The 27,222-nt window shown below is 39.0% G+C and overlaps 2 protein-coding genes across 3 annotated transcripts; one reads left to right on the top strand and one right to left on the bottom strand.

Annotated features, from left to right (window-relative positions):
* Positions 1 to 442: 442 nt before the first annotated feature.
* atp6v1c2 (ATPase H+ transporting V1 subunit C2) lies at positions 443 to 14,133 on the bottom strand. The gene is made up of 16 exons (XM_055038826.1): positions 14,054 to 14,133; positions 13,700 to 13,767; positions 9,523 to 9,667; positions 9,172 to 9,380; positions 6,300 to 6,367; positions 5,556 to 5,641; positions 5,344 to 5,409; positions 5,143 to 5,237; positions 3,727 to 3,818; positions 3,560 to 3,655; positions 3,402 to 3,470; positions 2,621 to 2,713; positions 2,439 to 2,526; positions 2,261 to 2,358; positions 2,048 to 2,171; positions 443 to 1,560 (listed from the first exon to the last, which is right to left on the bottom strand). The coding sequence occupies exons 4-16, from the start codon at positions 9,298 to 9,300 to the stop codon at positions 1,456 to 1,458; spliced, it is 1,209 nt and encodes a 402-aa protein (XP_054894801.1). The 5' UTR covers positions 9,301 to 9,380; positions 9,523 to 9,667; positions 13,700 to 13,767; positions 14,054 to 14,133; the 3' UTR covers positions 443 to 1,455.
* nol10 (nucleolar protein 10) lies at positions 12,066 to 27,222 on the top strand. Of its 2 annotated transcripts, XM_055038825.1 has the most exons (21): positions 12,066 to 12,181; positions 12,958 to 13,003; positions 13,107 to 13,205; positions 13,295 to 13,372; positions 13,458 to 13,495; positions 14,115 to 14,251; positions 14,337 to 14,402; positions 14,491 to 14,551; positions 17,194 to 17,279; positions 17,520 to 17,598; positions 17,813 to 17,962; positions 18,107 to 18,173; positions 19,132 to 19,184; positions 22,118 to 22,244; positions 23,335 to 23,414; positions 23,536 to 23,634; positions 23,937 to 24,029; positions 24,307 to 24,483; positions 25,932 to 26,233; positions 26,313 to 26,415; positions 26,680 to 27,222. In XM_055038825.1, exons 1-21 carry the CDS (start codon positions 12,116 to 12,118, stop codon positions 26,821 to 26,823), a joined length of 2,151 nt encoding a protein of 716 aa, XP_054894800.1. In that variant the 5' UTR covers positions 12,066 to 12,115; the 3' UTR covers positions 26,824 to 27,222. The 2 variants fall into 2 exon arrangements, with proteins under 2 accessions (XP_054894800.1, XP_054894799.1); XM_055038824.1 differs by having other exon boundaries at positions 13,295 to 13,495.

Below are 27,222 nucleotides of genomic sequence, written 5' to 3'. Positions count from 1 at the left end.
CTGTCTCTCTCTCTCTCTCCCTCTGTCTCTCTCTCTCTCTCTTTGAGCGTCTCATATTAAACAGACCCAAGTGCACAAGCCCGCGCACGCTGACACCAGAAGGTATCACAATATCCACTTCCAGTCACATTTTCCTCTTCGCAATCTGATTGTCGTTAGACGCAAATGAACCCAACCACGCTGTTTCCATTTAAAACGCATTAAACTGTTGCATATTTTATGCACTGGATAATCAGAGCCATGTTGTGATCAGAACCATGTTGTGATCAGAACCATGTTGTGCATCTTTAAGTCTCTCGGGAGAAAATATGCCATATTTTACTCAACAGGAAGGAAGAATAAGTAGAAAGCTTTTTTTTTTTTTTTTTTAATTATTATTATCAAGGATTACATTTTGCGTTTTAACACAGAGATGGACCAGATATTAGATAAACTGGTTGCTTTACACAACAGAGAGAGTGCTCTCTGGTGACTGGGAACTGTACAGCAATCATTTCTAAACACATTTATTTTAATACATTTTAGGTTTACAACTTTGCTGTGTCTTGCAAAAATGTTAAAGTCCCTTGTGCCTTATCAACATGTTATATCACAACCTCCACTCTTGGGTTTTATGTAATTGATAAACCCAAAGCTGTGCATAATAGTGAAGATGAAAGAAAATGACATGTGACTTTCAAAGCTCTTTGATCATTTAAATCTAAAAGTAACATTTTGAATGGAATAGAATGATCAGTGTCTTTCATAGCTACATTGTCAGCCAGTTGTTCGCTTTTGATGCTGTAGTAACAAGGCTTTTCTCTACCATCACAAACATAATGGAGGGCAGTTTGATGGACCCATCAGAGGTCTAGATGGAACAACATGCTTTGGCCAGATGACACTAGGGTCGTGTTTGTTGAATGTGTGGGAAAGAATCTGATGTTCACTGTTACAGGAGAGAGTTGTGATGCTGTGGGCCCATCCTGAGGGGAGTGCTATCTGTAAATAGGGTTGTGCAAAGCATGAGGAGCAGGGTGACAGTAATAGTGGAACCCATGGTGTATGAAAAAAATGTAATGAACTTTTTGAACCCTGTGAACAATTTTATATTCAAATTAAAGTGTGAAGTATTTTTTTTAAATCTTTTTTCAGTGTTAGTATATGCAACTGCAATAAAAAGCTTAATTTCATTTCAAGGCTTTTTAAACAACTTTGCTTCAAGTGCCAATTGGAAGCTTCATATCCCTAGAAAACATTCAGTTATTTACAAAGTTTGCATTCTTGTGACAAGAATGTGACATTCATTCCCTGAAGATAATATTTACACTTCTTTCCTCCAAAAAAATATGAGGGTTTTATATACACAGCTCATTATTATGTGCAAGATGTTCTAAGACAGGTAGCTTTTTATAATAATGCTGCCTTTCAGACCCTGACTGCCTAAGGTCGATTAAGTGCTGCTTGTCTGTCGGGTCATGTTGTTGACGGCTCGCTAATCTCCAGCATGTTGGTGCCAATGTGGAAGCAGATGTAGGAGGAGTACTCCTGCTGGCAGAGCCCTGGGATGTCACAGCTCACCTGTTTGGGAGATAACAGAAAACTATCAAAGACTCAAGCATGAAATTGATCTTTGCACCATCAGAGTGCTCATACAATATGCAAATTCAAATTTACTGTTTACATTATGACTTAATTAGGATGCAATGAAAAAGTTTCCCAACCAAATATTGTATGATAAAGAGGGGAACTTCGAACAGTTTCTGCCACTTCTTCATCTGAATTTGAATATTTTTAGCAGTTTTACCAACATATTTCTGACTTGATGCTCACAAAAACTTTCTACCAGACTCCAACACATAGAGCTAGTCATCAAAGATAACTAATCAAAGTAACAAAAAGTAGGTCACCCATTTAGCCATTTGGTTTCTGCCAAGCTAATAAAAATTGTCCATTGATTATTGAGAATGATTTTTGACATCTCATTTTTTTAAAAATATAGTAAAGAGAACAGTATTTATGATAAAAACAAAGATGAAATATTTAACAGAAGAGTCAGCTTTCTGACCTCCTTCATGCTGGCAGTGGGGTCCAAGTGTACAAACAGTGAGGAAAGTTCCTCCTTCAGCTTCTTTGAATGCTTCCTGTCCGTTTCCAGGAGTAAAGCCTGATAGTTCACAGGTAGTCCATACCTATCCATAGACATCACCACAAGGCCCATTAAAATATATCAGCTGTTCATTAACAAAGAGAGAAAAGGGTTGCCAGTATTCAGACTCACCTGAGTACTGATTCCACAAAAACTCTCAATGCTTTCAAGTGAATCCAGGCGATGAACACCTGAGTGAAATTCACCTTCAGCCAACGCACAAAGATCCCCTGCGGAGAAAGTGGGGCGTGTGTTAAAACACACAACATCATCTCAGAAATCTAGAGGTAAAGCCCCACACCTGACTCACATACTGATCCTTTTTATGAACAGTGAGCTTCATGATCTCCTGTTGCTTCCTCTCCTCCACATCAAAGCTGTAGTCCCGCACAATGAACCTGCATGAATCACAGACTACATTATGGTAATCGACACAGCTATCATGGATGAGTCTCCCAATGGGGGAGTTTTCTGGAAATTCCTCCTGCTTACTTGCTCCCCTGAGCTTTGGCTTTGAATTTACACACAGCTCGCTTGAAAAGTGTCACCGTGAAGATTCCCCCGTCTCCGTCCTCAAAAATCTTCCTGAGGGTCAGAAGGAAACATGCAGAAATGCAGTAGTAAAGGACAACATGGGAGGAATTGTATCTTAAGATATTTGCTTATATTATTGTTATTGTAAAGCTTTAAACTATTATCTATTGCAAAAGCATTTATATCCCAGAAACATTTTCAGGATATAGACTTTAAAAGAGTTGGGGCTTAGAATTAGATTGGCTTAGTCAAAATCCAGGCCTATCTTTAAAAACTATAAACTTTGGCAAAGTAGTGCAGCTGGTTAAATGTTGGCGAACTGTTAGAGAAAATGTAAGTCCAACTTGCAAAATTAATGACAAAACTTTTTATGAGAGGAGCTAAAAATGTCTGGGAGCAGCTGTGGTTCTTGCATGAATGGCATGCTGGGAAAGCACCTTTTTCTGACACCACCTACCGATTAAAATGAGATAATGAGATTCTAGATACTTCTTGTTCAATTCGTTTGAACTGTGGACTCTGCTGATGCCTTGTGTTTTGAATTGATAGAAAGTTTTTAATTATTAAGACCTTCATCTGACACCATTCTGTGCTTGCAATACAGATATTCCCTCCCTGCTGCTGATCCAAGCAGACTCCTACTTTCTGCAGGTAATTTAACACCTGCTCCCATTTTGACATCCTGGATGCTGATGACAGGAGTTTTAGAGCTTGTTGTAAGACTTTCGCTGAAACTCACCTGCTCGACCGCGGAACCACAAACTCTGACAGGGATTCGTAGCTTTTCTCCCACTGCAGATATTGTTCTCTGAGATGGATGAAACAAAAAGAAACTGTCCAATATTTGCAGAAAATCCCAGAAAGACTACAAACAGAAAAAGTTGTTAGCATACCAACCTGCTCACCACCACCAACAGAGTTGTTAGATACTCAGAGACAACCAGGTCATCTTTCCTCAAAACATCATTCAGACTGCGAGTTTGCAAATTTCCACTGAAAACACCCAAAATTCACTTCAGCACTTTATACTGCTCATTTAGGTAGATAATATGCATGCCACTCACTTTAGATTGAGTTCCAGGCTTTGCAAGGAGGCTTTTAGGCTGTTGTAGGCTGTTGCTCGAGATCTTAGCTCAGTTTCCACCTGTGATATTTCCTGCAGAGTATTCAGCAATTGTTCATGTAACTATCAACAATAGAGGCAAAGCAACTTGTGATTTCTTCGTCTGAATGAGAGAGACAAAAGGACTACCACAAGCGTTGAAGGTAAAAATTGCCCTTACTGCTCAAATTTTGATTCAACTCCTTCAATTGATGCTTGAAGGTGATAAAACCTTCACATTTCAGGATCATAGGAAACATAGTTCAGAAACTTTAGATTAAAAAAAGCTGATTGACTACAGCCAATTTTCAGTTATGCTTTAAAATGCATTGTGCATGAATCATGCATAGGATCTGTGAAGATCCTATGTTTTTATTTTGTTAATTTGTGTGTTCAAGGAGAACACACAAATTAACAAGAAATACTGTTCAGCTATCCAAGGAGGACTTATCTAACCTTCAACTTTACATTCTTTAATCATACTCATAGTTTGCAAATGATCAATAGGACCTCATTGCACAAAGGTATAAATCAGGTGGGAAAAAAAAAATCTTAAAAGTGCATGCCGTTATATAGGCAGTTTCCAATAATTTGAAAAAATATAAGACAGCAATAATAGCAGAAACTACTTTTAGTGGATGCCCGGAGGCTAAATGTCATTCTAAAGAAGCTGCAGGAAAATCTGCTAAACATTAATGGTTTACATGGGACAAAAATTTCATATTTTCTTAACATGTCTGAACAAAAGCATTGGTTTGGTGAGGGTTGGTCAAAATTCTTTCACAGCAATGTAAACAAAGTTATTGCTAACATTTTATGGCAGGGCTCCCACTAACATTGTTTTATTCATAGTGTTTGGTTTATGTCTATTTCCCTAAATAAGTTAAGTCACCATTGACTAACTGTCTAAAATTTTATTTGTTAGATTATCTAAAACAGGGTAGTCCAAAGTTGGTCCTCGAGGGCCGGCGTGCTGTATGTTTTATTTCTCTCCCTGGTTTAATGCACCTGGGTTGAAACTGATAGAAAGGATATAAGTTTTATTTATTTAAATCGCCATAAAAAAGAAGAAGATCCAGTGATGGCTCATTAGAAAGCCAAAGAAGAACAATGACATGCTGAAAAGATTTTTACTGCCCGCAGGGAGAGAACTAAAACTTGCAGGATGCCGGGCCTTGAGGACTGACTTTGGGCCACCCTGATCTAAAAGATTTAAGAATTTTATAGCAAAAGCAAGAAATCTGTGCTTTTTCATCTTTTTGTGTTTAATAAAGAAATGTGTAATATTAGATTCTCAAATCTTCTCCAGGCCTACTTAATCTTGGTCTGGCTGTGCATAACACAACTTGGTCCTAAGTGCATCTTCAAAACTTTGTACCTTGTTGATGATATCTGTCAGGGTGGAGAGCGGCAGAGCTGTGGGATACTTGGCTTTGTCCCACTGAAATTTGGTGACCCGGTTCATCAGGTCCACTGTGAAAATAAATAAAAAACCCAAAATAGGAAAACTGCAAACAGCAACATCATAAACTGAGATCAAAAATCAAAGAGAAATCTCTCGGCACATGTAATGTGATACCTCTCAGAGAGGCGAGGTAAGTTTTTAATGGTGACGGAGATGCGCTCTTTTGATTCATCCTGTGGTCTAGCAAAGCAGATTCAGGTTAGTCCGGTATGTTTTGAAAGACAGCTGGGTGAGATGTAGTGTGGACGTAGCTTTTACACACAAGCATATTTTATGTTTTATTAGCTGGATCCAACACCCTCAGATTGTTTTGGTGTGTGAATTACCGCCGTTGGCTAAGTCGTGTTCCTGAACTTTGTCCCCAGTTGGCTCCATCACCTCCTTCAAGCACTGGCAGGTTTTTTTGATCAAACTAATTAGACAAGAAGAAGAATATTGAATAAGCATATTTGACTCACTGATTTCACCTCTTTTTTTTACATTTTTGTTAAGGATGTATAGTGTCTTTGATACTTCAACTGTATCCAATAGTTTTCACAAATACATCCTTTAAAAACCGTGGCCTTCCCCTGCATCTGACTGAGTCAACCAAAGATCGATGCAATTACAGCTCTTTCCTGCATCTAGGGACTATTTTTTGCCTTTCATGGAGAATTTGCATTTTTGTCTTTGCTGAAGAAAAGCATCCGTGGTATCATATCATAGTTTGTGACAGTATGTATCAAAAATGTGAAAAGTTAAAAGTATATGCTTCAGCAAGACATACCACAACCTAATGTTCCATTAAGACATTTGTTCTACAATGTTAACAAAAATCCATTATAGTAAACATCTTCACGTTGAGTGTCTTCTTCTTCCTGGAACTGTGGGTAGCTGCTGACTCAGATAGACCAACAATGAATTTAAAATCAGGAGGGAAAACTAAACGTCACCTGTCCCTGACCATTAATCATTCACGATGCAGACTAAGCACATGTTCAGAGCTCCTAGTTTCAAGGGGAGCCAAAGCTACATGGTAGGCTACATCAAAAGAATGCATTCATCTCTTTTTGATTGTATGTTTGTTTTACCTTTCAGTCAGCACGTCGAGTTTTGACAGATCATCTGACACTCTGACCAGACTGTCCAGAATCCCCACCTGTAGCCTCAGCAGAAACACAAGCGATAAAGTTTAGAACCTTGTAACTTTTATAGTTTTCATCCCATGTCACATTTAGCATCTTTTTTCTTGTTTTTATTTGTTGGTTTACTGTAATGCCTTAAAGTGAGTCAATGCCCAAAGTGACTCTTGCAGGTGCAATCACTTCCCCGAGTGAGTTACATTTGTGTAAACATGATCACTGGTTAGATAATAAATACACTATGAGGTCAAAACACACCAACAACTTATGATAAACAACATATAATAATCCATATGGCATGTTGCCATAATCTGGCAACATTCTAACTTTAAATCACAACCTAGCTAAAATTACACATGCTCATAAAATGTTATTAGCATCTGATCACAATTTTTGTCTGGCCATTTAAATGTTGTTCATCTTGAATTTAAATTGTTTGCAAGACCTTAAGAAAACAATTAACTTTTAGTGTACTTTATCAATTGTATTATATATATCTATCACTCATTTGTTTGTGTACTCTGTGATTTCAGGCAAAAATAAAGAAACAGAAAAGAAATCTCATAAATAAGATTGGATCAGACCATTTCTAACTTGAAAAGTGGTCTTCCATCTATCCCAGATTGGGAAACCAAGGTGTTCATATTTATTGAGGAAAACCAGGCAATGTTTTATCGAGATACAACTTGATCTGGGAGATTTTAAGGCGTTCCCAGGTCTGTCCAGTATATGTTTTGGGTCAGCTCCAGGATCTCAGAAAACATCAAAGAAAGACATGCAGGAAGTGTTGTGATGTGACATCAGAACCACCTCAGCTGGCTCCTTTTCCGGATGAGTAGTAACTCTACTCTGAGCCCAATTCTGCCCTAATTCTGAATCCAGTCGCACAATGAAGGACACTTATTTTAGCAACTTGTATCCAGGATTTTGGTCTTTGAATCAACAATGAGTATTTTTTATTAAAATATAATTTTTTTTAGCTTTCTATATTCCTTCCTTTTGTTTACTGGATTTTGAAATGACCTTCAATGGAAAGCTTTTTATTCTGTTCAACACAGTTCGACCAGATGATACAAAATGTCTGTTTTCTTTAAACCCTTTTAATCCCAAATTCTTTCCTGAAAAATAAATGCATGCATTTCAATCCTTGAACCTCCCAAACACATGATATTTCTGAATTATTACACTTTATATTGGTTATGTTGGTGAAAATGTAGGTTTTATACTCAGCAACAATTGTTTCTGGTGGTAATCTACATAGTCTAAACTGCACAAATATGGCCTATTTATACATATAAAAAATAAGAAAAATTATGACATGCATAATCTATTTTAACAAAGAATGGTTACTAGGGTGTTCAGAAATATTTTAGATACATAAAGATTCAATGCCACATGCAGCAGATGTCATTGCCTCCATGTGCCGAGTGACCTTTGACCTCAGTTGGTCGTTTCAATGAGGCAAAGTCAGGTGAAAATGTTAGTATGAACAAATTTGTATCTCGGCGGAAACTCTCCATGTTCCACCAGACCAAGCAGTACATCTTAGCCCTAGCTGTGTCCTGATGCCACGCCCCGGTTTCAGGCGAGGCATCATACTGTGTAGGCAATTCAATGCATAGGCCACACTTTCACTTTGTGGAAAAGATCACCTTTTGGGGGGTGGACTAGGGGAGGGTTTCAACTGTGGGATGTAGAAGACATGATTTTGTTGTTCCTTCAGGTCTAGAAGATCTAAAGTATCTGATAGTTTTAAAACTGAATGGGAACAGCAAGACATATAGAATAAACAGCAAAGCTATGGACACATAGCATAGTGCTGTGTCCAGCACTTGCATAACTGCCATGCTTACATTCACTCTTATTATGATCAAAATATGGATGATGGGATACCATTTTCTTTATATATCAGTAGAAGACACTTGAAAGAACATATGTTGAAAAATATTTTAATTATATTTGTTTAATGAAATATTTTGTACAAGTTTGAGAGAGGCATTCACCTCCAGCGTCACAGTCAGGAAGTAAAGAGGTCTGATCATGTGAAATTTCACACTAAATACATGAAATCGATATTGTTTCCAGTAAACACACTATTATTTTATTTTAAAACTTCAATTAGCTGCCAAAAGTCAAAACAATTGTTCTAGAGCTTCCTGAAGTTAGAAAAAACGTCTGGAAACAATCGTTGCCGATGGGATTACATGGGTTAATCTGCACATTTATTCATGCTTAAATCTATTTTTAATTCTTGAGTATCAATTTTTGCATCCAATGCTATTTTTATTTAAGATGATCTCTGTATGAGAATACATAATACTTTCCGTTGAAGACCAAGTGATCTATCAGCGATTTGAAAGAGAAATGAGGTCTTTTGTGATTTACTTTGCATATTCATGTGTTGGGTCAATTACTATGTATAAAAGCTCATAATGCATAAAAAAGACCTGAGTTTTAGATTCTAGTGTAACATCTCATTCTGTATGAGAGCTTTAACAATATATGTTAAAACATATATTGTTTTTAATCTTTGGGAGGTTAAAAACAATATATGTGGTGAAAGAACACCTTCCTGGATGGCATGCAGGACACTGATCATGCTAAGTGAAACGGGTCGGATGGAAATGTTGCCTCAAACTGTAGAGAGCAACCTGAGCCTCGATCCCTTCACCAGAGAAGGACACCAAACACCATCAGTGTCCTCGCTCATACTCCACTGTACCACTTTAAACAAAAAAATAAAAACAACAAGCCTCTTTGTCTTGTCTTGTTCAGTGAAACTTTTCCTCCTCTGTTGTGCATGTCTTACTCACACCCTCACCTTCAGATCTGGGATGGAGAACCTCCAGCATGAGCCCAGGTGGGTTTTAGTAATGGTGCGCTTCAGTTTCTCCACGCTGGTTAAACTGGTCTTGTCCAGTGGGACAGAAATCAACCAAAAGTCTGTCATGATGACTCCTTGTGCTTCACATAGAGGCCATCAGTCATAAATCCAGAACCAGTTTGACATAAAAGAGATCAGATTTTTTCCTGGAAACACACATACATATTAGATATTTCAAACTAATAGTGACTGTTTTATATATGTACATAAATGTATATATTCTCAATATCTGAAATTAGAATACACCCCAGAATTAAATTTTAAAGCAGCTGAATACCTCCAGGTTACCTTCATAGTCCTCCAGTGATGATTCCTCTGTGAGTGTTTGAGTCTGAACAGCAGCGCCACCTGAGACAGACTGATGTCTGAGGAGTGCAGTCTGACAGCCATCCGACTCTGTCCTGTTACAGGAAGCTCTCATCACTCAGGTGACCTGAGCAAATAAACATTAACCGAAAATAAAGATAATTAATAAACACCATGAAATATTAAATCTTATTTTTTTAATGGCTTATTTTTATTTTTACAAAAACTCTAAGCAAAATAGAACTGTCATAATGCGAGGTTATCAGGACTCTGAGGCAAGCAACAACATGGGACACTCAAACAGTTTTAATAAATTTATTAAACAGGGAAGTGTGTGGAGGGACGTCGATCTGCGACAGCAGGGAGGGACCAGGTCAGCGGGGAAACTGAAAGAGGAAGCGGTTAAAGAGGGAAGTAATGAAGGGAACGACAGGTAACCTGAGGGTACCTTATGGTCAGCGGATTGAGGTAGGCAAAGGGGAGTACTTGGGAGTTCCAGCAGTTGGACAGGCAGCAGATGAGTGGTGGGTGTGACGTACCCATGGGAGGATCAGATCCTTCAGGTGAGTCTGTCTCAGAGGGTGGGATCTGTTGTAGCCATTGCTCCAGTTTGGGGGTTACTGCCCCGAGGGCCCCGATAACCACAGGCACCACTGTGGTCTTCATCTTCCAGGCCCTCTCCAGTAACAATTTCTCCAGTTTGTCGTGCTCCTTTTTTCTGATGTTGCAGTCGCTCGGTATTGCTACATCTACCACAACGGCTTTCCTCTGTTGTTTATCCACTACGACAATGTCTGGTTGGTTCGCCATTACCATTTGTCTGTCTGGATCTGGAAGTCCCACAGGATCTTAGCTCTGGCGTTCTCCACCACCTTTGGGGGTGTTTCCCACTTTGATCTCGGGGTTCCAGTCCATATTCTGCACAGATGTTTCTGTACACAATGCCTGCCACTTGGTTATGTCGTTCCATGTACGCTTTCCCTGCCAGTATCTTGCACCTGCTGTGATGTGCTGGACTGTCTCAGGGGGCCTCCTTGCACAAACTACACCTGGGTCTTGTCTGGTGTGGTAGATCTGGGCCTCTATTGCTCTGGTGTTTAGGGCCTGTTCCGGGCGGCCAGGATGAGGGCCTCTGTGCTGTCCTTGAGTCCAGCTTTTTCAGCCATTGGTAGGATTTACTGATATCAGCCACTTGGGTTATTTGCTGGTGGTACATCCCATGTAGGGGCTAGTCCTCCCATGATGGTATCTCTGGCACCTCAACCTCCGTTCCCTGTTGTCTGAGACATTCACTGAGCACATTGTCTGTTGAGGCTTTGTCCCTGATGTATTTATGGATCTTAGTTGTTTCGTCCTGGACAGTGGTTCTCACACTCACTAGTCCTCTGCCTCCTTCCTTGCGGCTCGTGTACAGTCTCAGGGTGCTGGATTTGGGATGGAAACCCTCCATGCATGGTTAGTAGCTTTGTGGTCTTAATATCTGTGGCTTTTATCTCCTCCTTTGGCCAGCTAATTATTCCAGCAGGGTATCTGATTACTGGCAGGGCATAGCTGTTTATCCCACGGATTTTGTTCTTGCCATTGAGCTGGCTTCTCAGGACTTGCCTTATTCGTTGGAGGTATTTAGCTGTGGCTCCTTTCCTTGTGACCTCATCGAGGTTGCCATTTGCTTGTGGTATACCTAGGTACTTGTAACCGAGGTACAACTACCTATATGTGTGTGTATATATATATATATATATATATATATATATATATATATATATATATATATATATATATATATATATATATATATATATATATATATATATATATAGCAGGGGTTTTCAAAGTATGAAAGGATGAGCCCCCCCCCCCCCTCCAAGGAGCACAATGCCTGCTGTGTAAGTCATTTTATTTATGATTTTAACTAAATTGGCAACGTGGCAACACATTGGCAACATTACTGTTAAGCTCACCTTCGTTTTAGTGGGAACAATGTGCTTGTGCTTTTGATGCGCAAATCCGGTTAATGCGGGGTTGCACTGTGGAGCGGTATAACCGCAGATCATTTTCAACCAGCAGCCCTGACCGGGATTTGCTTTTTATCATTGCGAGTGCAGAAAACCCACATTCACATAGATAGGTTGAAGTGAAGGAGATGAACACGTTTACTAAAAATTTGTCAATTGTTTTCTCTCACATCAGTAGACAGCAAGCCGATAGCTTCTTATTCGGTTTAATTTTTCCCTCGCACCGCGCCCCTAATGTGCTCTGGCGCCCCCCAGGGGAGGCGCGCCTCACACTTTGAAAACCGCCGCCTTACAGGACACCGTACTCTAAAATAACAAATGAATTTCCGCAACAAAAGAAAACTCCGAAAAATTTAGATTGATCTCATAAATATTCTACAAAAAAATTTTAAATTTCTAAGTTTAAAAAAAATAAAATAAAATGTACAAAATTTGAAAATTTCTCGGTTTCTATAATTACCGGGAAACTAACCGGAAGTTGTTCTACCCGAACACTTTATCCAGACTCCCTGGTTGCTGTGGTACAACAACGTGTATGAGGAATCGGCGAACCCCTAGAAATGCAGATTTCAAACGTGAACGATGTGAAGATTTATAACCTAAGTTATGGAAAGTCCCTTCCTGAGGTAGAATACTCCAAGCGATCAAAGTTACTGTAGCGGTTTAATTGATATTTCTATCTCAGATGTTGTTTACCCCAGTTGCTATTACCACCAATCTAGACTTTACATGCTCGAAAGACTCGCTTAAAACAGCACAAATAGAAATGCATTGATGTATAGCAACGATGTCCCACAATATTATCGTGTGTCGTAAAGTATAAACAACATTCGGCTTCATTTTATTGCATTGATTGATTAATTCCGAGGTATTGCCCTTTTTATTTTCTGTATAAAAATACTGAAAGACAAAACACGAGGATGATTCTAAGGTAGCACAGGAGCACCTCAAGAATGTGTAATCAGACCTTTGCTGTTTTCCATAACACGACTGTGCTGGCTTAAATCAGATCGTTAAGTGTTGGGATTATGATGAAAAAACTCTTACACAATAGACTTTGAACGACTGGTGAACCGATGTGAGGACAGCTTTCTTTTCCAGAAGTACTTTTTGAGGGATTCCAATTGCAAATCGCTCTTGCAATTTTTGGGTCTGCGTTGGAGTGTGATTCCATTGGAATGCTTTCTATTGAGGACATTAAGGCAAATCCTGATAAAATGGTTTAAACTTCACTGCAGAGCTGTTGGGGTCTGATCTCTGCTCAAATCGCAGGTGCTCTCCACCTTATCTCTAACACTAACCCAGGCTTCCTCAGTAGATTCCAGCTGCTTGTGTCCCACCACTTAAAAATTCTTCTTTATTTTTCTCTTGAAATGTCCTCTCTTCTCTCTTCTTGTTGCAGTGGTTGTCAGATCGAAAGAAAAGACAGCTTCAGAAAAAAGATGTCGGTGAGTGTATTGCTTCATTGTCAGCACTGCAGACAAGATAATTTGTTCAAAGTTTGAAGCATTGCTTTCCCTTTGCTGTTTTTTTTTTTTTTTTGTTTTTCAGACATCCAGCGGCGGATCGAACTCATTCAGGACTTTGAGATGCCCACAGTGTGCACCTCTATCAAAGTGTCCCGAGACGGTCAGTTCATCCTGGCAGCAGGTAAGACCATCTTTTGGCTTCAGAAAACACTCCTGTACTTTATCACTGAAGAAAGATGAAAGGGTTCATTTACTGTATTTTCCCCTCAGGAACATACAAACCCAGAATTCGCTGCTATGACACATATCAGCTGTCCCTTAAATTTGAGCGATGTTTGGATTCAGATGGTAGGTTTCTCTCGTCTATCTTTTCAAGCCCCTTCTGGAACATTCGGTTTTACTGTTTTCCTTTTTCTTCTTCTTTTTCACACAGTTGTGGCTTTTGACATCCTGTCAGATGATTACTCAAAGGTGAGAGATTTTATTCTTAATTATTGATTTTCAATTTGTTTTTTGCTACACAGTCACGTCGATCAATGGCAGATGGAATATTGTTCAGGCCCATAATTGTTTTTCTTTTTTCTTTTTTTGATAAACAGGTCAATTGATCCTAAAGGTTTTTGCTTTAACTGGAGACATAGAAAAAAACCCAAGTAACACATCAAACTTTCTTACCTGACAAATGTCATGCTTTGCCATGATCTGAATTGGATTGAACTGTTTCTCTCCATAAAACAGAAGCTCTGTGAGTTGAAATAGAAGTTAAAGTTAGGAGAAATCTGCCCTCTCACCTATTTGCTTCCATGAATCTCGGAAAATGTTGCTGCATTGAAGATCTTTTGCAAAACAATGTTTTCTGTGTGGTCAAAAGTTGCCATAAACTATAAAAATGTCTTTTTGTTAGCACTGCTCCAAACCTAAGCATTCAATTCTCAACCCAAAGAAGACGTGGTGTTTTCAGCTCATTATCCTATTTCTAATAATTGCTAAAATTGTTGCTGCAGTAACAAGATTGGAACTTGAGCTCACCCAAACACTTTTGACTGCTCTTAGGTTTCAGCGTGCCGATAATCTCTGTGTTCTCTTGCAGCTGGTTCTTTTGCAGTGCGATCGCCATGTGGAGTTCCACGCCCAACATGGCCACTACTACAAGACTCGGATTCCAAAGTTCGGACGGGACTTTTCCTACCACTATCCCTCCTGCGACCTCTACTTTGTGGGGATGAGGTGAGACTGGAAAGCAGTGTTACATGGTGAGGGCAACTTTTGTGTCCCTCACAAAAGTTTCTCTAACGCTTGTTTTCACTCACAGTTCCGAGGTGTACAGACTGAACCTGGAGCAGGGGCGCTTCCTCAACTCCCTTCAGACAGACGGCGTGTACGTACTGAGAGATGCTTGCTCATCTCGAGGCTTGCATGATTTGTCGTCTTTGTTCATGATGAGTTTTTGTTTCCTCATCGCCCAGGGAGAACAATGTTTGTGACATCAACCCTGTTCATCATTTATTCGCAACAGGAACCTCTGAGGTGAGCGCTGCGTTTTTTGATGCCGATGCTGATAGGCCTGTCACAATAACAAATTTTGCTGAATGATTAATTGTCTCAAAAATTATTGTGATAAACAATAATATTGTTTGAAGACCGTTTTAAACAGATGTAATGGTAATGGCATAATAATGCAAGCGATATCCTGCAAAAATGGATAAACTCTACTTTCAAAAGAACACTTAATGCTGGAACTGGTAAACTAAATAAACAAAACAACCAAAAATAAAATGGATGTGGAAAGAATATCAATGTTTATTCGTGCAAAGAATATCCACAGAAATGACAAGGGGAGGAGTTGGAGCGAAACTGTAGCTGAAAAATGTGGTAACTTTTTAGCTGTTCATCGTTAACGTGACATGAATAGGTTATAATGATGAGGTTATTCAGTCAGGACTTTACGCTGACACTGGCCACATGTGTTGCAGGTAGATTGTAGTAAAGCATTGAGTAATGCCTGATTTTAAAATTAATTAACTGAACTTGTAGCCATTATTTTGTGCCCATTGTTCTCAATGTAATTTTAAACATTAAAATGATAAATACTAATTAACCGATGAAGCTTAAACACACAAATGGTAAAGACAAAAAAAACAGAAGAACTCACCTACTAATGATAGTGCAGCAAATAAAGTCCCATCCTCCACTCTTTTATCCAACCCGATCGAACAGTTATGCCTACGAATTTTGTCGGTTAAGGTGTGATCTCTCAGGTTTTGAAAATGGGCCGACAATCGACCGACAATTCTAACATTGTGTAATGTGAACTGGGCATTACACTAAGGAAATGAGGAAGGGAGGAGTTAGTGGAACGCACCGGAGTTGAGCCTCTTTTCATCCAGTATCAGCAACAGAGAAAAAAAGGAATGAAGAAACTATAAATTAAAATGAGGTTGATAACTTTCATTTATCGTGCGATTAATTGATTTGTTTATCTCAACATGTGTCTCCTCGCTTTCTTTTCTCCGCCCTGAATTTAAGATGGAGTCGCTCAGTTTGTCAACTAAGACAACATATGTAGTCTTAATGTTTCATGCGCCCATGTAGAAAACTCCCTCTATCTGTAGAAGATAAACATAACATAAAACTAGCATTTCTTATGGAAATGAGACAGTAACAAGAGGCTTAGCTGATATGAAGTATGAGCAGACGAGGAATCGTATCCTGTATCATCCCTGCTGTTTTGACAACAGTCTGCGTACATACGCTGTTTACTCATCACAGCTTTTAAACTGTTAAAATGCTCATCTCCTTGTCTCTAGTTGCCACAGTTTGCAACAACTCAGAAACTAAATTTACCCTTGCAGCGTCTAGTTGTCACTCTGTTCTGCGGGTCCTCCAGGCTGTTAGCTGATGTATTATTGCAATAATAATAATACATCATATTGCTTGTAAATATAAGCAAGAAAGCGCACACTCCAATATAGTTAGCAGTTGTCTTGTGCAGTTTCATTGCTACCTCCATAGGACACACAAACTAAGATTATAACTTTTGTTGCTTTCATTCTGAGCTGCAAAGGAAGAAAGTAAAATCTTTCCTCCTTTGCATGTGCATAAGACACACAAATGAGGTGTGTCAGCTGTTTTCTGTTGTGACCTCCTACGCTTACAGCACCAAATCCCACGCTCAGTGACACCTCTCAATACCTCACAATGATGTCCTATGCTGTTCAAGCATTAGTTCTCCTGAAAGAAACACTTCTTTTGTTGTTTCAGCAACAGACGTTTAGTTTTAATGAAAAGCTCTCAGATGGAACAAGAGCTCGGTGTTAGACTTGAGAGTAATTCCCAGCCTACATTTGATGAACAAACATGGTTGTGCATTGCAGTGAAAATACTCTTAGCATAAAAAAAACCATAAAACTCAAAAAATTATGCTTAGATGAATTAAAACATTCATTTAATTTTTTGGAATGTAACACACATCCAGTCACAAAAAAAAGTACATAGAACATTATCAAATTAAATCATAAAGCAACACCGCTTAAAGAAGAGTACGTCACAATTTCTCGTTATTCACATAAGTTTGAATTTTAACACTTTTAAAACCTGTTTATAAACTAGATCATTTTTATCCTCATCTAATTTAAAGAAGGTGGGTTTTATTTTTACCCTTTATTTTAGTTTGCATGTTTGTTGTGGTTGAAAAAGTCCTTCAATAATATTTTTTGCATTGGAGGATTTTAGGACCACAAACTGCTGGATTAATTGTGTTTTTGCATAAACCACAAAAAACACAATTGTATATATTATTAAATATATATAATAATATATTTTTATTTATTATTTTCATTCAGTAAAAAGCAGAACTGTTGTTTTAAATCAACACTTAACATTTTTCAGATGCTTTTTAAAGGTGTGATATAATCTGTTATTTTATTTTTTGGTGATTTCTGAGAAGCTCCTGATTAAGGTTGAGTTTTAAGTTGAAGGAATGTCAACATTTAGGAAGCCGCTCCCAGAGCCAACTTTAGACCAGCAGTGTGAAGAAAACACTCTAGTCTTTATGCTGCAGCGTCTAATCCGAAGATTAATTTAATCACTGAAAATACATGCTACTTCTCTGTTAAAACTCTAAACTGTGATTTTCCGACTGGCTGTGATCTGCTCTGTCTGTTCACCAGGGAAGGGTCGAATGTTGGGACCCTCGCATCCGGAACCGAGTGGGCGTTCTGGACTGCGCCCTGAGCAGCCTGACTGAAGGAACAGAGTAAGCACCGAGCTGCCACGCTGAGACTGCCGCGTCCTCTGGGATGATCTCAGTGTGCCGATGCACATGTAGCCACATGGTGCTTTTCTCCCTGAAAAACAGGCAGCAAGCTGTGAAAATGAAGCTTTTCTTTGAGTCAGAACGAGTTTCCAGCTCCAGTCTGTGTCAGACATCATATCCCTCTTTGAGTTTTATGTTTGGTCTTTGTGGTGATTGCTGTGACTTTCTGATTGCTGACAGAGTTCAGGGTTTACCGTCCATCAGTGCACTGAAGTTTAATGGTTCCCTCACCATGGCAGTCGGCACCAGCACTGGACAGGTGAGTTCAACAGTACTTTATGTCCACTATTAAGGACAGCAGGGGATCTGTGATGCAGTGGGCCATTTTAAATGGAAAAATGGACATACCCTACCTGTAAATGCAAAATTTTATAGCAGGAACAGGAAAAAACAGGAAAATGAAAAGACATATAATTTTTTTGTATTCTGTCGTGTTACTCATTCCCTCTCTTCACTTTGTCTTTTTCGCCCAGGTGCTGCTGTATGATCTGCGTTCCAGCCAACCGCTGCTGGTCAAAGATCACTTCTACAATTTGCCAATCAAATCTTTGAACTTCCACGACCAGCTGGACCTCATCGTGTCGGCTGATTCAAAGATCATAAAAATCTGGAACAAAGACTCGGTAAGGAGGAACAGCGAGTCAATGTTTTGCTGTCTGCCAGTATTTCTGAAATGAGTAAGAGCAAAAGAAAAAACAAAAACAATATACAGTTGGAGATGTGTGATGTCTATAAATTGCATTTGTCTTTTCTACTCTGTTCTGCAGGGGAAGCTGTTCTCCTCCATACAGCCTCAGAGCGACCTCAATGACGTTTCCATGTACCCCAATTCAGGTACAAACATCACATGTTACGACTGCTGCACATTCTTGAAACTTTGAGAAAGTAGACCGTGGTCACTTCTTTTTGTCGTGACTGAAACATTGATGGTATATTGGCAATAAGAACCAGTATTTCAGGTGGCAGTATGATGACGAAGGAGAACTGTTTTATTTAAGACAACAAAAACAGTTGAATTTATGGATTTATTTCATTGTGACCCTATTCGTTGAACAGGTCACAATAAGAAAGAAGCCTGTAATTTTACATATTTCGAACATAAAATAAAATGTCAACATCAGAAATTACTGAATTTTATTTCCTGTTTTAACTCTTTAATTAACACCAGAACCACCACTTGTGAGCAATAAAATATATATATTCAAGACAAATACTTGTGATCACTTTGCTGTTTTAAGCAGAATAAGCTTTGTCTAGAAAAATAGAAAATGATAGAAATTAAATAATAGAAATTAATAAATGAAATAATCTTTGTAATAAATGATTTTCTGGGTAAATATCGATTTTAGTTTTAATAATCTCAATACATGTTTTTCTCAATTAGAATAAGGCTTATTCAGGGAGTCAAATACTGTTTTTTTGTTTGTTTTGTTTTATTTTTTTTAAATAATAGACTTAGACTTGTACTTTATTGATCCCTTGGGAAGACTCCCTCAGGAAATTAAAGTTACCAGCAGCTCACAGGCAAAATTGACCTCTTGGAGGCGCCATTTAGTAAAATTTTCCAGCAGCTCATTTCTTTACAAGCTCCCTTCATTTGTCAGTTTTCCACTGAAATGAGAAAAAAAAAAAACTTATTTTTCATACTAATAATATTATTATTACTGTAATTATTGTTGTTTTTTTTTGTTTATTAAACTTACCTTCATTCTACAGTAAAACTTGGAATGAAGTTTTGCTGCAGAATGTTGACTGGCTTTGTATCCCTTACTGTGTTATATGTCATAAACAGGAATGCTCTTCACGGCCAATGAAGACCCCAAAATGAACACGTTCTACATCCCGGTGAGTATGGAGACGCCATGCTCGCTACATGTTCATGTGCAACGCTGCCTCACTGTGTGGTAGATGCAGACAGACAGCCGTGGACTCAGTCATGAAGGCGACAGTTTAACGAGACGTTAACAGTGCCATTCAGGATTTTACATCCACTCGTCGCGAATAAAGTGGTTGGTTTCTTGACTTTTAAAGACTTTTAAATATGGTCCACAATTCTTAACAGGGATTATTCCAAGGTCATTCCAGACGATTATTGTAAGCTTCATCCTTTGGAAAATCAGTTCTCTGCTAGAAAACCCAGTTTTGTGAATGTTTCACTCATCCAGCCTAAACTTTCCTCTCCCCAATAAAATCAAAGCTTCTTCAAGCCTATCACAAGGTAGAAGATGCTGTAAAATCAAGGTATTAAAAGCCAATTCACATCAACAGGGACTATTGACACTCAGAATTGGCAGCTGTCTACATGGTGAAACCATGACTCCTGGAGGAAAGACGGGACAGAGATTGAGCTGTTTGGTCACAGAAGACGAGTGGTATAAAGTAGTAAAGATGATGCTTGCTGGTTGCGGAGTGAATGAAATACTCCACAGCACATTAAGCAAAGGCTGACAACCTTATGCATAAGGTGACTTTATTTAAACTTCTGAGTAACTCTGTAGAAGCAAACAAAAGAAGAGAAGGCAGTTTGTTTACAGAGAGAGCAATGTGTCCTGTGACTCAGATCAGCAAAGAGTGTGTGTGTGTGTGTGTGTACTGTAAACTCTGCTCTGCTTTGTGTAAATGAGGACATTCCTGGTTGGATAAACCTTTCATCCTAGATGCAATGGCAAGGTGACAAATTAATCTTTGTCAGATTCCCCGAAAACTTATTTTATGACATTTTTATAACAACTTTTTGAAGTTTACTAAACATGTGGTATTTAGTTGTGTACCGATTCTTGTATATCTCAGAACAGTGGCGTCAGATTCAGGTTTTCGTCCAGTCAGATACGCTCAGATGGCTAACCAATGCAGCACAGTCGCACTCTGTGCATTCAAAAAATGCCACTTAGTAAAACCTCTCAACCCAGGTCAGCACTACAACCGTCTTTGTTTAGTTCGTAAAACGCTATATTAGACCATAAGAAGGAACATTTTACTATGAAATTAAAAGCTAATTATTTTGTCCACAAAATTTATTCTGCACAACTACACATAGGTTTGTGGTTGTGCTGTTGGAGCTGAATTAAAAAGGAATGGTTTTAGCCAACGTGTGTTTATAGCAGTGTTTAACATGAAAACACAGAAAACTCTTTACAATTCATAAAGAAAACAAATTTCATCAATCTCCCAAACAAAATCTAAAAGTTGTTCAACATCTAAAAAAACTGGCGAGTATTTCTGTGAAATACTTGACGAAGGAAGATGGAAGAATCTTATTTGTGATGGAGGCGCACTTGTTGTATTTCAGCTGTGATAAAATGATTGCTTTACTTAATGGTCTTAATTAAGTCAATACTTAATTAACTTAATGGGTCTCTTTGGGTTAGAACCTGTTGATCCACTCGTGCACCTGGTGTTCTTTCTCAACGTTAATACAAAGAAGGATGCGTTTTTCTGAGAAGTGCAGTTCTGCTCTGAGATGAGTCTTTGCTTGCTTTCATTGCTTCTATTCATGAGTATTGCGTCAACTTTCCACAGAGTTCCTAAATTACACCTGGGCTTGGAAATGCAGCCTTGATGTTTTTGAAATGTTTCCTTCAGCAAAGACTTGATCAGCTTCATTTCCTGTGATGGAACTGAAGAACGATCGGACGCTGGATTGTGTTTAAATTGGCGACATGACATGACATTTTGTCCAGAGTCAACCTCCAGCAAAATTGTCTTTTTCATGTTGACTGAGCGGGTTAGACATCAAGCGAAAATGCATAACATTTCCCACCATGATTGCATAACCCTTAAGCAAAGATTACACTGAAAGCCATGGCTGCTCATCTCAACAAATAAAGACATCAATATGTCACCATTAATAAATAGGGAGCAAAGTTCTGAGTTGATGCAGTTTTCAATAAATAACTATTTGTACTTGATTCTTCCCCATCCAATCACAAACTATGATGCATTTCAATAAGAGTTTGAACTTGAAGTAACAGTTTTTTTTGACTGTTAAACGTTTACTTACTGTTTTTGGCCATATTATTTAGTTGGAAAGCAAATTACATCAACTTTAATTATCAAGTGGTATTTTAAAATCTCCTCTCAACTTTAAACAGTTTTTAACTCTAAAACACGGTGAGCTGCTGAATGAATGAGTGTCCAAGCACCAAACCACCAGGCTTAGGAAGTTTTCTGAGTTTTAAACACTGGAAATAAAGTTGCTGGTAATGAAATAGAGAAAAAATATTAACTTTTGTAATTTTTAAAAGGGTGAAAATTTAATTTGGGTATATTTACAATTTTTATATCAGATTATACATTATCCATCTGTTGATCAACTCTCCTTCCTTCTTACATTCTGCTTTGTTTTATTTTTTATATTTACAGCTCAAGACATGTGCAAATGTTTGTCAGAAATTCTTAAAAACCTTATGTGGAGAATTTTTAATAAAAGATCAGTTTGAGGAAAGCAATAAGCAGATAAAATCTTGTTTCAGTTGGTTTCCAGTCAGCTGTTTACATCTGAGCAGAAACAATGTCACTGAAAAGGATTCCAGACAGGAGCGTGAGAACGTCACACTCACAGGAGTTGTAAATGTTTGCAAACTTGCTTTTTATATGAACGGTAATTTCAGTCCATCACGTTTTAAGTGAAAACTTTGCCTTGCAAAGACAGTTCACTTCTGTCTGTAATGGGAGCTTTGGGAGCAGCCAGGCTATTTTTACTTCAACAAATATACGCCAGATTTCTCTAAGAGTCTAAATGTGAGTCGTGTTTGAAGCGTGCCGCTCCTGTGTTTCAGGCTTTGGGCCCGGCTCCTCGCTGGTGCTCGTTCCTGGACAGTCTGACGGAGGAGCTGGAGGAGAGCCCTGAGAGCACGGTCTACGACGACTACAAGTTCGTCACCCGCAAGGACCTGGAGAATCTGGGTGAGACATTGCTGCAGTGAAATGCTTTGATAATGAGATGTGAGACAATCTCAGGAACTGAGAGTCTCAGTTCCTGTTCATGTCTGTGCTGAGCAGAGGCCTGGGGGATTGATTGAGAGGCTGTAGGTATGCAGGCAGAGAACCCGGGAGGGGTTGAATGAACACTGGAATGCAGCCTCAGCAGAAGCGAGATCAGATCACAGGAGAGCAGGAAGCGGGTTGGTGTGGAATAAAGAGAGATGGCCGGGGGTTGGTCCTGTGGGACAGTGGTGTTGATTTACTGGATCCTCATACCGCGGCTCTTACATAACCCTGCAGGGGTCTACCGAGTTTACAGATTGACGATCCCAGGAAAAGCAGGTTGCTCCACTTCCTGGGAGTTCCTGTGGTTGCAGGCTTGAACTCATCCAGTGTACGTCTACTCCCACTCACACCTCACCCAGTGATGAACTGAAGAGATGCTTCATCGGGTTCTGATGATGAGTTTCATACTCTTTTTTTTCTTCTGAATAAAAAAACATAAGTAACCAATATAGAAGAAATTGGTCACATTTAGTAACTTTCTTAATATACATGAAAATATTTTTTTGAGTTTAATATTTTTCCATCTTTATTATCTGACCTTTGTGTGCTTCTGGCCAATCCCAAATGCTCCCAATAATTTTAGCCACAGTTGGCGTGATATTGTAACATATAAAGGCGTAAATTCCACTTCCAAGTTATGTTCCTCGACCTGTAAAAGCAGATCCCACTAATTATTGTAATGGCAGAAAAATATTCAATGACTCATCGTCAGTTCAACGTATGCAGAAAATACGGTGGCAGAGAAAAGTCAACTCACAGTTCTCACTCAAATCTTCTGTTTAATGGTTGTAATATTTTAATAATACAGTGGAACCCCAGTATTTGTAGAGGTTAGGGACCTTTTTATTTGTTTTTCTTTTTTTTTTTTTTTTAACACGGCAAGTATTAAAAAAAAGGATCATAGTTTGGCCCTAAAATATCAAAGATAAAATCACCTGGATTCATCTTTTAAGGAATCATGAATATATTTATTTTGTATGAATTCATTTTTAATGTTTTTCTCCAGGTTTGTCTCACCTGATTGGGTCGTCTCTCCTGAGAGCCTACATGCATGGCTTTTTCATGGACATAAGGCTGTATCACAAGGTGGGATGCTACTGTGTCAGGTTGTTTCACTCTGAAATATTTATTGGAACCATTACGGAGATCATGTGGCATCCGAATGTTGCCAAAAATGTCACAATTATAACATTTGGCTTGGCTTCAGGTGAAAACCATGGCAAATCCTTTTGCGTACGAGGAATACCGCAAGGATAAGATCCGGCAGAAGATCGAGGAGTCCAGAACGCAGAGAGTCCAGGTTCAGGTGAGGAGTGCTGGAAAGATGACAAACTTTTCCATAACAACTGTTTTCTGGTGCAACCTTTTCTTCGTAGCTGCTCATTGCAGACAGGATTCCCCTGGTTTCAACCAGCTGAGCTGTTGCAACACATAAAAATGTGTGTGTCCTCTCATCCTGTTCGAACAGGCTCCAAATGTGGAGAAAACATTATGAGCTCTAAGAAACGCTAGAATTGGAAATGTAATTTGAGGATGTGAGCAGCAGTTTGCGTCATCAGACTTTGTGTTTGTGTGTAATCAAGCGTACATTTTGTTTTGATGAGACAGAAACTGCCGAAGGTGAACAAAGAGCTGGCTCTCAAGCTGATGGAGGAGGGAGATGAAGAGGCAGAGCTGGCATCCAGGAAGAAGAAGGGCAAGGTAGGAAAACAGTCACACCCTATCACAAAACATGACGGCACACCAATCAGAGCAGTCACACCCTATCACTTCTCAGAAACAATAACTTTTTGTTCCATGATAAACTTGCAACATCATTTTTATTTTTTATTGAAACAAAATGTTCCAAACTAACTTTGTTAGTTGTATCTCAATACATTTTACAGTCTACTCCAACAGACAACAGCTCAGTTAAGAGATCAAGTGTGAAATATTTCTGATTTATTGACCGTTTCACCTTTGCACACAACATCTGCAGGCTCTCCCTAGCATCCTGGGAGACGATCGCTTCAAGGTGATGTTCGAGAACCCAGACTACCAGGTGGATGAGCAGAGCGAAGAGTTCCGGCTGCTCAACCCCATCGTCTCCAAGGTGGGACAGAAGAGGAAGAAGAAGCTGCGACTGCTGGCTCAGCAGCAGGCCGACGTCCAGCAGGTAACATTTAATTCTGTGGTACGGTGTTAACTTTTTACTGCTTCTACCAGAAAGTTAGTTTGTTGATTTTGATATGCGGTGGGTAAAATAAGTTAGAAAAGAACATCATTTGGAGAAACAGCTATTTCCCCTTCATTTCCCTGGTAAAAAAAATTCAGATCCTATTATTTTTCTCTGAGATTTAAGTCTTGAATGTGCACTCAGTCATGCAAGACCCAGAAGGCATCTGGTGTTTATAGGGTTCTATGATTTGGATTGTTATCCTTTCTGAAAGAACAAATCGTGGCCCATTTAAAATGTTTGGCAGTTTTATTGCGCTAAAATGTCCTTGTATTTGTGTTTATAATGTAAAAAACTCAAACAAGGTTCCAGAGTCCTTCAAAAATAAAAGCAGGCCCACATTATCACTCATCCCCCACCATACTTTACAGTGGGAATCAATTGTTTTTTGTTTTTCATACCGTCATGTGTTTTACACATATCTGCCCTGGAGGGTTTTCTGACCAAATCAAACTCTGTGTAACTTCTGACAAAAATCACACAGTAGTAGAATGAAAAATAGAAATCTTTTTTCTGGTATATGTGGAAAATATACCATATGCCAATATGCAGCTCTTCCTGACTTGGGAAGATTAACACACAAGTTCCTTATTTGGATGGTATGTTTTATAATTTTTGAAGAGTAGTTAATAGAAATTTGCCTTTCTGTCCCACTTACAAGATTCTTACGCAGTCTTGAAAACTCTAGGAGTTTGCTTTTATCATTTTCCAAATTAAGATAAGTTTATAAAAGCATACATTTATGTTCATGTATTCTGTTCAAGAAACGCACTTGCTTGCTATTTTGGTATTTAGGTGACATTCCCAGGAGGAACTCAAGATTCCACACTTGCAACTGCTTTATTATGTACAAGTTCAAAAGTTAGATTTTGAAATGGACCATATTTATTTTTGTGAAGATGTCAAAAAAATTTGCATGAATAGCTCTTCATTGTGTCATTGGGCTTGCTGATCAAGAACTTTTTGCACATTTCTACCAATGATGCTGATGCTTGTGGAAAATGCAAGTTTTTTTAATAAATCAAGGTTTTTTTTTTTCATAATTATGTAATAGTAACGTGCTTTTATTGTTACTTATCTTTTCTATATACACTTTGGTCCAGATGGTTCCAGCCAGACTTTGTATAAGAATGTTTATGAGTCAAGGAAGGCTGAATGTATACATAAAGTTTCTCAGTTAAAATTGGAAAGTTGGAATTTAAGACAAACGTTTCATTAGGTTATTTTGGAACCTTAAACATAATCTGAAATTCTTGTGTTTAGTATGTTGGGCTTTACAGTAGGTACATGACTAGTTAGGTGTTTATGAGGAGGAAGGCTTTGTTTAAAAAGGGACATTTAAACACTATCTTTATGTCATAATCACAAGAATAATTTTCTCTGGTTAGGTGGCAGACGAAGAAGAGGAGCCAGAAGGGCGAGCCAGCTCTGAGGAAGAGAGCTCTGACGACGACAAGAGCTGGGTGGAGGAGGTGAGGGAGCAGCGGCGGCTACTGCGGCAGGAAGACAGAGACCGACGGCGGCAGGAGAGGAGGGATGCTGACCGCAACACCGTCCTGCTGGAGCGGAAACAGGGCACAGGAGACGAGACCGAGAGCAAGAAGACGAGTCAGCCGCAGTTTTATCAGCTCAAAGCCGGAGAGGAGTTCAGGAGTTTTGGCGACGTGGCCCACAAGCAGAAACTGCAAAAGTACGTCTGCTTTACAGAAAAGAGTTCTTTTCTGATCCGTCCCATTCCTCATCGCTGTTTGCTAAATGTTTGTTTTCAGGGCTTCTCTGGAGGAGAGGCTAAAGTTGGAGGAAAGCTCAGGAATCAGCAGCACAGCGGACAAGGCTGTGGGCAGCAAACAGCTGACCTTCACTCTCAAAAAGGTACACGGGTCCAAATAATCCAGCCTTATTGTTGCTCCTTTAAATGTTTTACATCGTTTTGGTTCAGTAGAACGGCACGCAACAATAAAACATGATATTAGCTGTAATTGAAGCTAATATCAACTTGCATGAGCTGCTTTTCCACTTTTCAACCTTTGGGTCAGTCCATAGTGTTGTGATACTGAATATGGAAAGCAGTGACAGCCAGACTGTGACCTTACATACAGAAAAAGTTGAACATCCTTATTGATGTCCTGTGTGCAGTCGGAGCAGCAGAGGAAGCAGCAGCAGGCGGAGAGAGAACACCACGAGGAGAGGAAGAAGCTAAGACGTTCTGCCGGGCACCTGAGCAGCGCTCGTGGCAGAGGACGGGGGAGAGGAAGAGGAAGAGGAAGAGGCCGCTTCTGAAGAAAGACAGCTCAATTTTCAAACTGAGATCAAATGTGTCTGACTGTTTTTTCCACCAAGTCTCCTCCTGCCTGTGGTTGGAGAGATTAAATAAGACCAGAAAATAAGTATCAATTCGATTTAGTGGGAAGTTTGTTCAACTCCTGGGTGGTCTGAGCCTACTGTCTGTGAACTCCATGGATATTAAAACAGACTGCCTCTGTTGCTGTCTGTACTAATGTTAAAACAAGATGATATGTCAGAGTCCAGTCTGTGAATAGATGGCCAACTGGCTGAGATTTCACGGGAAACTACTCAGAAAGCTGGTTTCAAACATGGCCAGGAACAAATGTACTATTTTAACAATGTTTTGATATTTTCTATTGCTGGCACATCATTTTGTTAATGTATAAATTAAAA

This window comes from Poeciliopsis prolifica, unplaced genomic scaffold, assembly GCF_027474105.1.
Source record: "Poeciliopsis prolifica strain line A6 unplaced genomic scaffold, Auburn_PproV2 SCAFFOLD013, whole genome shotgun sequence".
Lineage (NCBI taxonomy): Eukaryota > Metazoa > Chordata > Actinopteri > Cyprinodontiformes > Poeciliidae > Poeciliopsis > Poeciliopsis prolifica.
This window is presented reverse-complemented; position numbering and strand designations above follow the sequence as displayed.

Coding starts and splice junctions, on each gene's coding strand:
- nol10 (XM_055038824.1), top strand. CDS start 12,162: ATGGAAAGTCCCTTCCTGAG. Junction 12,182..12,957: donor ATGGAAAGTCCCTTCCTGAG/GTAGAATACTCC, acceptor TTCTTGTTGCAG/TGGTTGTCAGATCGAAAGAA. Junction 13,206..13,294: donor TCAGTTCATCCTGGCAGCAG/GTAAGACCATCT, acceptor TTTTCCCCTCAG/GAACATACAAACCCAGAATT.
- atp6v1c2 (XM_055038826.1), bottom strand. CDS start 9,300: ATGACAGACTTTTGGTTGATTTCTGTCCCACTGGACAAGACCAGTTTA. Junction 3,656..3,726: donor AGCCTGGAACTCAATCTAAA/GTGAGTGGCATG, acceptor GGGTGTTTTCAG/TGGAAATTTGCAAACTCGCA. Junction 2,359..2,438: donor TTCATAAAAAGGATCAGTAT/GTGAGTCAGGTG, acceptor CTTTCTCCGCAG/GGGATCTTTGTGCGTTGGCT.